We start from the raw sequence: 10,752 nt of genomic DNA on the forward strand, positions 1-10,752 counted from the left end.
TGGGGGGACAAACACACACATACAATCATACACACACACATACCTACATATATATATATATATACATATATACGATGGGCTTCTTTCAGTTTCCGTCTACCAAATCCACTCACAAGGCTTTGGTCGGCCCGAGGCTACAGTAGAAGACACTTGCCCAAGGTGCCGCGCAGTGGGACTGAACCCGGGACCATGTGGTTGGTAAGCAAGCTACTTACCACACAGCCAGTCCTCCGCTATATGTATATGTATATATACAATATATCTTATTGAGTGGAAGTTTAATATGAAGTTTTGAACTCATTATCTAGTGGTTAGTAATCCATTACCTTAAATTTGAAGCCATTAAATCTTTAAACATTATTTGACTGGGTTTAGTCTGTCACCATGATGGGATATCATGTTCAAAAATTTAATCTCAGCACGTATTTCAATCTGGCACTTATTTTATAGATCTCTGCTTGATGAACTGCTAACTTTGAGACATAGTGGAACATAATACTTGAATTAAAAACAAATGTAAATGCACAGAAACACACAATTAGGTACCTTGGGCAGGTGTTTTCTGATTCAAGTAAAACCAAATTTTTCGATTAAAACCTCAGTCAAAAACTGAATGATTACTGGGGTGAATTTTTCAGTTACAGTTGCTAACTTTTAACATTTGATACTTTGTTAGAACTGGAGTTCGCCTTTGATGTCTGCTATGTTTTATTCTCTTAACCATTCTTTTACCAACCTCAGAAAATTGAGTTGTTACCTCCACCACACTATAGTAAAGATCTTGTGAGTCATTTAATTTTACAAATGCAGTTCTATATGAAGATTTTAAAATTATCAACACATTCAAATTTAAGCATACTAGGAGATCTCTTCTGTTCTCAGCTGCTGTTTGGACTTCTTTCTCAATGTAGCAGTATTGTAGCGTAGGAGTGGCTATACAGGCTTAGGAATGGCTGTGTGCTTAAGAAGCTTGTTTCCCAACCATGTGGCCTTGGTCTCAGTCCCATTGCATACCACCTTGGAGTAAGTGCATTCTACTGTAGTTCTGGGCTGACTAAAGCCTTGTGAGTGGATTGATAGCAGGTCTCAAGCTCAGATTAGTAAAAGAATAAATGTTGTCATTTTGCAAAACTTTTGAAATATTTTGTTGTTTTACCAGCATTGTAATTTTAATGTAATTACATCACTAATTAGTTTGTCTAATCAGTTTGTCTGATCTTCTAATTTTTCAAGCAATTTAAGCAGTTTAGTGGCAAGAAAACTAGTTTTACTTCCAGCCTTCTCCAATAAGTTCTGCCCATATAGTTATTTAAAACTGCTTTTTTAATTTTTTTTTTATATATAAATATAGTCAATCTTGTTTGGATAGTTCTTTGGATACAAAGAAATTACCCAAAGCTCAGCTCTTTGGGCCTTGTTATTAACCCTACATGAACCACTCTAACAATGAACAAAATATAACTCCTTTTGTTTTTGTTTTTGTTTTTTGGATTGAATTAAACTTCAGTAGTTTTGAGATGAGGAAAATAAAACTACTCCAGCATATAAATATTTGTTTATCTAATATTGTATTGTGATACAACACTGTGAGGTTTCTCAATGTATCCAGCTGCTATGTTAACAGATCTTCTGTAATTTTTTTTTTTTTTGAATGAAGACATTTATAAACACCTAGTTACTTCTTTACTATAGACCCATATATAATGGTTTCGCAACAATTAGAAAGAGACTCACTGTTGTATATATCTATATCTGTATATGTATGTGTGCATGTTACTGCTTTCTTGTTTTGACTTAATGTAATTGTAAACGAATGTAGCCACCATGCAAGTGGTGTCCTTTGCTTCCAACCTTTCATAAAAACACATCTGGTTATGGGGATTATTATCTTACTTGGAAACAGGTGAAAATGGTGACAAGAAAGGCGTCTAGATGTAGAAGAGCTGTCTCAACAAATTCTGTTGGACTCATGCAAGCATGGAAAAGTGAATTTTAGATGATGATGATGATGATATGTACATATATGTGTGTGTATATATATATATATATACACACACATATATATATATATATATATATATATATATCATTATAATCATCATCATCATATAGTGAAAGTACATGGCTTAATGGTTAGGGTATTGCACTCATAATTGTGAGATCATGGGTTCAATTCCCAGACCAGGGAATTGTGTTGTGTTCTTGAGCAAAACACTTTATATTATGTTGCTCTGCAATCACTTCATCATCTGCCATGTGGCACAGCTTGTACCTGTGCATATAATGTCGATTTGATCACTATAAACAAATCAACTGTGTGGTTGTTCAGCAAGAAATAGTAGAACCTTCATATGTTGTCTAACAATAAGAGAGTCTATGATACACACACACACAAAGATAAAAGATATATATCTTTTGCTTGTTTTATTTACTGCACTATGTCCATGCTGGTATATGCCTTGAAAAGTTGAGTCCAGTGGTTTTCAATCAGGGACCATATTAGATTTCTGGTGATCCAGGCAGACAAAATAGTAAACTGGGGATATGTGCTAGTATTCTAAGGGTCTATGAGAAAATTTTTCTTTAGATGCATTTATTGCATCTAAGTTAAGTTTTTTTTTTTCTGTAATACTTTACAGTTTAACATGTTTCTGGTAACCAATTCAGAATCTTGAAAGAAGTTTCTATAAAATTAGGTTTTAAGCATTGAATAGCTATGTGGGGTCCACCAGAGTAAAATGATAATAAAAAGGGGCTCATAGGTAAAAAATGGTCGAGAACCACTGGTTTAGTCGAACAAGTGAACCATAGTGCTTGTGTGTGTGTGTGTATGACAGTCTACTCCCTCTTAAGTATGACCACTTTTTATACTTATTTTCATGTTTTTTTCTGAAGATGTTGTTCTTCAGGAGTCATGAGTTCTGATGATGACAAAGATATGTACAAATATAGCAAGATCCAAACTCCATCATTGAGAGACCAACAAGTTAACTGTGGGCACAACTGTATGGTCAAACTGAGAATCATGACTACTCCTGTCAATAGCCATTCCTTACATATTTGTACTTTTGTGTCAAAGTTAGAAATCATTATTGTTATTATATGGAACTAAATGATTATTAGTGATTCTTTGTTTTTGTTCTCCTTTATTCGCAAGCCCTGTTAACTTTTTAAGATGAAACTTACTTTTATTAAAGGAGGTTTTGCTAAGTTTTATTTTAGACCGACCTATGATACCTGAATTACTTTTCTATTTCAGATGACCACTTTATTAATACTTTCATCCAAGGACAAGAAAATTGTATACACAACGCTAATGATTCCACTGTAAATCTTTGTAAGTTGATTATTTTTGAAAAACTTCACCAAAAATAGTGTTCCCACTACATGTCAGAAATAGCTGCCAGTTCTCCCTCAAATCACATCTTACAGTCTCAAAAAAAGAAAGCTGTGTTGGATAATATAGTCCTAGATACCTGAAAAAAGAATAGGTTGGTTATGGCTGACTGTCTTTGATCATTGTTCTGTCCAATCAGAGCAAGCTGACCTGAGGCTTAACAACAACAGCAACAATAAAACATTGACATATCTAAGGTGGTGCTCCAGCATGGCCACAGTCAAATGACTGAAACAAGTAAAAGAAGTACCTTTTATCAAAAAACACTTCTTTATCTTGTTTTACTTGTTTCTGGCATTTAACTGCAACCATGCTGGTGCACCACCTTGAGCTGTTCAGTTGAACGAATCAACCCCAGTACTTATAATTTTTTTAAAAAATCTGATATTTATTCTATCAGTCTCTTTTGTTGAACGACTAAGTTACAGGGATATGACAAGACAAAAAAAAAAAATATTCAACTAAATAGTCAATTGACAACACGCATTACTTTTACTACTATTCAACAATGTTTACAACTCATTCACTTCACCTGGTGACTCCTCATGTGAGTGTTCAGACTACCAAAAGCAATATGGATATGAGCATGACTTATTAAACCAGCATGTGATCTAGCTGAGAAATCACAATGTAGACAATGGCAGTTTGCAGGAAGACTCTTGTTCTTGTGGTTCATTTTCTTATTTTCCCATAACTGCTCTTGATGAAGTAGCCATTGAGTTCCAAAATTTTTAAGCTGGAAAAAGCATTCTCTCCTGCATAGTTTCTCACAAAATTCTCAAAGTTTTCTTTCCTAAATATTCAAGCATATCAAATTATCTTTGAATTTGTTCTTATATCATAAAAGTGGCTGGCCTACATTGCATCATAAATTTACAACCTGACCATAAAAGATTTGTTTTGGTATTCGACCATTATACATGTGATAGTTGTGTCCACACATTGCATTTGAGACTTGATTAAGAAAGCATTTATATCAGTTATTCCACACATTTCCAGGATAGTGCTCCTCTTTTCTCTATCATCTCCCTTACCCCTGCATATTTGCCTAAGACATCTCATATGAAAGCTGTTCATTTGACCAATCTTTTATATTCTGCTCCATATAAAAGATTGGTTTGGACAAGTGATTTATACACATCTATTTTTGTGCTTACTGAGACATCATGACATTCCAGAGTCGATCATAAAACTTCCCAAAAGCTGTACTGGTCTTTTCAGTACGAGTTTGGACCTTCCTATTGAGTTTAGCATTGCTTGTTACTGTAGAACTTTGCCTTCAACAAATATACTGGGCAAGATTTCTTGATTGTTACCAGGATGTGGCTGATACAAAAGTTCGTTTTTTTTTTTTTATGCTGATAGTTAAGCCAAAACATCTGGCTGCTCTTGCAAATATATCAGTGATGTGCTAAAAGTCTTTGAGTATATGTGCAACTAAGGTGCAAAGGGGCAATTGTCTGCAGACAGTTTCTTATTGCATGACTTTGAACTTTAGTCCTTAATTTGAAATGTTGGTGGTTGAAGACAATACCTGTTGTCCTATATTCAAGAAACACACCCTCTTCTACATCAGAAAGGCGGCGAGCTGGCAGAAACGTTAGCACGCCGGGCGAAATGCTTAGCTGTATTTCGTCTGCCGCTATGTTCTGAGTTCAAAATTCCGCCAAGGTTGATTTTGCCTTTCGTTCTTTCGGGGTTGATAAATTAAGTACCAGTAACACACTGGGGTCGATGTAATCAACTTAATCTCTCTGTCTATCCTTGTGTGTCCCCTTTACGTTTAGCCCCTTGTGGGTAATAAAGAAATAAGAAAAAGTACAATCCTGCATTACTGGGGAAAATAGTGCAAATAATACTGGTGCCAAAACACAATCCTATTTTGTACCATTTTTAACATCAAAATGCTGAGACTGACTGCTATTTAAAAGAACAGATGTCTTCATATTTTTATGTTAGGACACTATGACATTTAGCATTTATTCAGGAATCATGAGCTTTGCTAATACTTTTGAAAAGCCTGCTGATATACAGAGTCAAAAACTTTTGTAAGGTCAACAGATACCACATAGGGGTCTTTATTGCTCTACTGGACCTTCTTCTGAACTTGTTGCCAGCTGAATATCATATCCACTGTCCCATATGACCTAGACCTATGCTGACTCTCTATATAGACAGAAACATCTAAGTCAGATTTAATTCTTTGTAAGATGACTCTAGAAAGGATTTTTCCTCCAACAGAGAACAGCGATATGCTACAATGATTGTTACATTCACACTTATTACCTTTATACTTATATAGATGTACAATCATAGCATCTTTAAATTGTTGAGGGAAAAGATTTGCTTTTAAATATTTTTGAATGAACTCCTTTTACTCTTTTTCATATTTCAGTGACCACTTTTTCTACTGACTGTTTAGTTTCAAATGATGACCAACATTTGACAACATTAGTACCAGCCCCAAAAGTGATGCCAACACAAAAACCTGCTGCAAGTGTAATTCCAGATGACAAACCCTATGTTATCATTGTTGATCAGCCAAAAACTCATGGTTTCCGTTTTCGGTATCAGTGTGAAGGACGGTCTGCTGGCAGCATTCCTGGAGAGAAAAGTACAAATGAGAAAAAGTCATATCCTACAATAAAGGTAAATATTTGATGTAGTCAGCTTTATCATCATCATCATCTAATGTCTGTTTTCTAAGCTGGCATGGGTCGGCTGGTTTGACTGAAAACTGGTAAGCTGAGGAGCTGCACCAGGTTCCAACCTGATTTGGCATGGTTTCTACAGCTAGACACCTTTCCTAACACCAACTACTCCAAGAGTGTAGTGGGTACTTTTTATATGCACTGGCACAGGTGCCAGTTACAAAACACCGGCATCAGCCATGACTATGATCTCACTTGGCTTGACAGGTCTTCTCAAATATGGTATATTGCCAAAGGTCTCAGTCACTTGTCACTGCCTCTGTGAGGCTCAAAGTTCGAAGGGTGCTTTGTACAGGCCCCTGGCACAAGTGCCAGTTACATGACACAAATATTAGCCACAATTGTGATTTCACTTGGCTTGATGGGTCTTCTCAAGTCTTCTATTATAGATACCTCTAAAGAATGTAATCATTACATCTATCGTGTTATTGTGGGGCCATCTAAAATTGATAGTTTTCAGTTTCAAATTGAATGTAAAAGATGCCCTATGATATCAGTTTGAGGTTGCACAAGTTTTGTATTGTGTTTTTTTTTCTTCCTCTTTTGATAGAGAGAAGATTAGAAAAAATAGTAGTCTTTAGGTCAGAGAAATGATCTTGAAAAACTGTGGCAGATAGACTGATAATGCAACAGAGGTGATAATTGAAAGGTGGTAGAAAAGGAAATCCTCATCTTCATGGTGTGTGCCTGTGAAATTAGAGTACTGAGGGTTCTGTTAGTGGCCAGGGTTCAGCAATGTATAGAATGGATTCTTGATTCAGAGCAGCTCCATGTGAAAATAAATTCTCATATTTCTCTGGATTTGAAATAGAAATCCAAATCTTTGCTGCATAGACAACACAACAGTGGTGGGGATTGATGATAACAACAGCTATCTGCAGACCTTTCAATTTACAATCTGTTCCAATTGTTTGTGTAATGCCTATCATAATATCAGCTATTTCTCACCTCTTCTGATGTATCTACACTTTTCATACTAATTCTAGTCAGTCTCTATTTAATCTCTCTTTCTCTCAACCCATTCTTTAACTATTAACTCCCTTAACTATTGTCACTTAGTCCTCTTCCTTATTTTTCTACTTCTCCCTCTTTATTCACTTATTAACTCCTCTTACTTTAAGCTGAGTCAGGCTCTGTATTTGAGGAGATAAAAATATCATATTGATGTTGCAGTGAAAAAAGTAAACCATGGTTTTTCCATCACTAGTTGATGATGCTATTGGAATAAAATTTCGAATCATGTGTGAAACCACAGTGAAATTGGTCAACGGTTAGCAATGAAAGGAGAGAAGAGCTTTGAGTTGGAAGAGAACGTACAAGTTGAAAGCTGCTCCTATGGGTGCCATTTTTCATACAGTATTACCAAATTCATTTACAGGCTGAGAAATAGAAAAATAGAACTTCAGTTGTTAAGAGAAGAGTTAGGAGAACTTATAAGTCCTCTAACTAATCTGTTTTGTGACCAGAGACAAGATACCTCTGAGCAGAAAGTTTAGCATCAAGCATAATTAACTTTGGAAAAAGCTCAGTGATTGAGATTTCTATTTGAGAGGAAGACTTGGAGTGAAAATTTGGTAAAATTGAAAAAATGTCGAGTCATATAGATGGAACAACAAGAGTGAAATGCATGTAAAGATATTGAATTCTACACTCATCTAATCCAAACTAGCATGAAAAGATAAAACTGTAAAGTTGGCGTCCTCTCTGAGAAGTACTATAACTCAAATGTAGTAGAACTATACTGTACTACAGTACAACTGTAGTTGTACAAAGGTAGTTTAATAATTTTCTTTATGACTCAGAGCTAGAAGGAATGGATTGGTGATAGTTGTATTCTTTCTGTTTCAATCTATAGACATTTTTATAGCAAAAAGTTTTCACTACCTAAATAGATCTCTCCATCATTTGATGGTGGCATATGAAATGGTTTAGAGAACTATTTCATCAAATGAATTTGAAATTGTTTCAAGTTGATTTAATAAACTAATTTTAAAAACATTATTTACATTTGACGGATATTTGTCCTCATCTTGTTTGTTGTTAACACAACATTTTGGCTGATATACCCTCCAGCCTTCATTGAACCTGAGTTCTCATTCCTTAGGTATTTTTCGATATGATGATGATTATTGTTGTTGTTGTTGTTGTTATAATAATAATATTAATAATAATAATAATATCAAAAAAATACCTTAGGAATGAGAACTCAGGTTTGAAATTTCCCCAAGATACCTGATGAAGGCTGGAGGGTATATCAGCCGAAACGTGTTAACAACAGACAAGATGAGGACAAATATCCATCAAATGTAAATAATGTTCATAATTCCTCATCTCTTAAATATAGAACTGTAATTCTAAAAAGTATTTAAAAAGTTGTTTTTAAATGTATTTTATATTTCATTACTTGCTTTTTTTGCTATATTTTAATATTTATTTTCATATTTGATATATTTTATATTAAATATTTACATGTAATTTTGATAGGTAAGATATAATCCTTTATCTTCTTTATATCTCTACAGATTTGCAATTACAAAGGTCCTGCTGTTGTAATTGTGTCATGTGTCACCAAAGATGATCCACCAAAACCTCATCCTCACTCCCTTGTGGGCAAAGATTGCAAAAAAGGAGTCTGTACTGTGAAGTGTTCTGTCTCAGATACCATTTCGTAAGTTAGCCAACCAAAATCTTTCTTTCACTTGTTTCAGTCATTAGACTGTGGCCATGCTGGGGCATTGCCTTGAAGAATTTTAGTCAAATAAATCAGCCCCAGTATTTATCTTTATTTTAAGCCTGGTACTTATTTTTTTTTTTTGGTACTTTTGCCGAACTGCTAAGTTGTTGTCAAATAGTGGTGGGAGACAAACACAAATACACACACACACATATACAAAGGGCTTCTTTCGGTTTCCAATCAGCAAATCCACTTCCAAGTCTTTGGTCAGCCCAAAGATATAGTTAAAAGACATTTGCCCAAGTTGTCACACAGTAGAACTGAACCTGTAACTATGTGGTTGGAAAACAAACTTCTTACCACTCAGCCATACCTGCACCTATGCCATATCTGCACATATGCCCTACCTGCACCTGTGTCATACCTGTATCAGCATTTTCTAATCTTTGTTTTTTTCTAAAATTTTCTTTTTTTGTTTTCTAGTTTTCAAAATCTTGGAATTCAATGTGTCAAAAAGAAAGAAGTTGCTGATGCTCTGAAAACACGACAAGAAATTAATGTAGACCCATTTAAAAGTAAGTTTCAACATTTTCTATTAGGTTCTTATTCAACTGTAAAATGGTTTGGTACAGTCACAGACATTGGCATGTACTTGCTAAGTTCTTTTAGCAATCATATAATTCACGGCTTGATTTCATGCTGTAGAACTTTGGGCAAATGTTAAAGCCTTGGATCAGTCTAATTCTATGTGAAATTTGTCATATATGTACATATATACATATTTTCTAAAAGAATAGTATTGACAGTAACTTTGAAGTTTCGGCCTGCTATCATCAAGCAATATGAGGATAGCTCAACAAGATGAAATTTTGAAATCGCTAACTATACTATTCTTGTTAAAAAAAATAACAAATATGTGCTCCACAAAAAAGTACTAAGTAATCCTCTGCTTTAATGTAAAATTGTTTTTATCAGAACTTGACATAAAAACAAACATTAACTCACTCTCTCTCTCTCTCTCTCTCTCACACACACACACACATTGTATATTTAAGGCAGCGAGCTGGCAAAAACGTTAGCACGCCGGGCAAAATGCTTAGCGGTATTTCGTCTGCCGCTACGTTCCGAGTTCAAATTCCGCCGAGATCGACTTTGCCTTTCATCCTTTCGGGGTCGATTAAATAAGTACCAGTTACGCACTGGGGTCGATATAATTGACTTAATCCATTTGTCTGTCCTTGTTTGTCCCCTCTGTGTGTAGCCCCTTGTGGGTAGTAAAGAAATAACACGTATATTTATACCTGACCACAATCCAGTAACTGGTACTAGTAATTGTGTAAAAGAGTTTATCTCATTGATTGAAATCTTAATTTCACTTTTGCTTTTTTAATCTTTTTTTTTTTGTGCTTTTTATGTACCACAGAAGATTACAGCAATTATTTGCTTCTGATATCAATAGTAGCATTTTAGCATACTGGGCAAAATTTTTAGTGGCATTTCAGCCATCTTTATGTTCTGAGTTCAAATGCTGCCAGGGTCGACTTTACTTTTCATCCTTTCAGGGTTGATAAAATAAGTACCAGTTGTGCTAAAATCTGAAATCAATATTAATAATAGCATTTTAGCACAATGGGAAAAATGCATAGTGGCATTTCGTCTGTCTTGACATGCTGAGTTCAAATCCCGCTGAGGTCAGCTTAGTCTTTTATCTTTTTAGGGTCAATAAAATAAGTATCATTTGACCACTGGGGTAGATGTAATTGACTATCCCCCACCCCCACCCCACAATACCCCCAAACTGCTGGCCTTATGCCAAAATTTGAAATCGCTATTGATAATGGCAGTAAGGCAGAAGCATTAGCATGCTGGGCAAAATGCTTAGCGGCATTTCGTTCATCTTTATGTTCACTTTTGCAGTTCAAATGCTGCCAGGGTCGACTTTACTTTTCATCCTTTCAGGGTTGATAAAA

At 35.1% G+C, this 10,752-nt stretch overlaps 1 protein-coding gene across 1 annotated transcript in view; it reads left to right on the forward strand.

The window, feature by feature from the left end:
- The window catches only part of LOC106876150 (putative transcription factor p65 homolog), a 59,313-nt gene that overhangs the window by 31,329 nt on the left and 17,232 nt on the right, over positions 1 to 10,752 (forward strand). The window contains exons 2-5 of the mRNA XM_052971793.1: positions 3,260 to 3,337; positions 5,793 to 6,046; positions 8,631 to 8,776; positions 9,266 to 9,357. Coding sequence (XP_052827753.1) covers positions 3,260 to 3,337; positions 5,793 to 6,046; positions 8,631 to 8,776; positions 9,266 to 9,357 — 570 coding nt within the window. The remainder of the gene's footprint in view (positions 1 to 3,259; positions 3,338 to 5,792; positions 6,047 to 8,630; positions 8,777 to 9,265; positions 9,358 to 10,752) is intronic.

This window comes from Octopus bimaculoides, chromosome 11, assembly GCF_001194135.2.
Source record: "Octopus bimaculoides isolate UCB-OBI-ISO-001 chromosome 11, ASM119413v2, whole genome shotgun sequence".
In the NCBI taxonomy this organism is placed as follows: domain Eukaryota; kingdom Metazoa; phylum Mollusca; class Cephalopoda; order Octopoda; family Octopodidae; genus Octopus; species Octopus bimaculoides.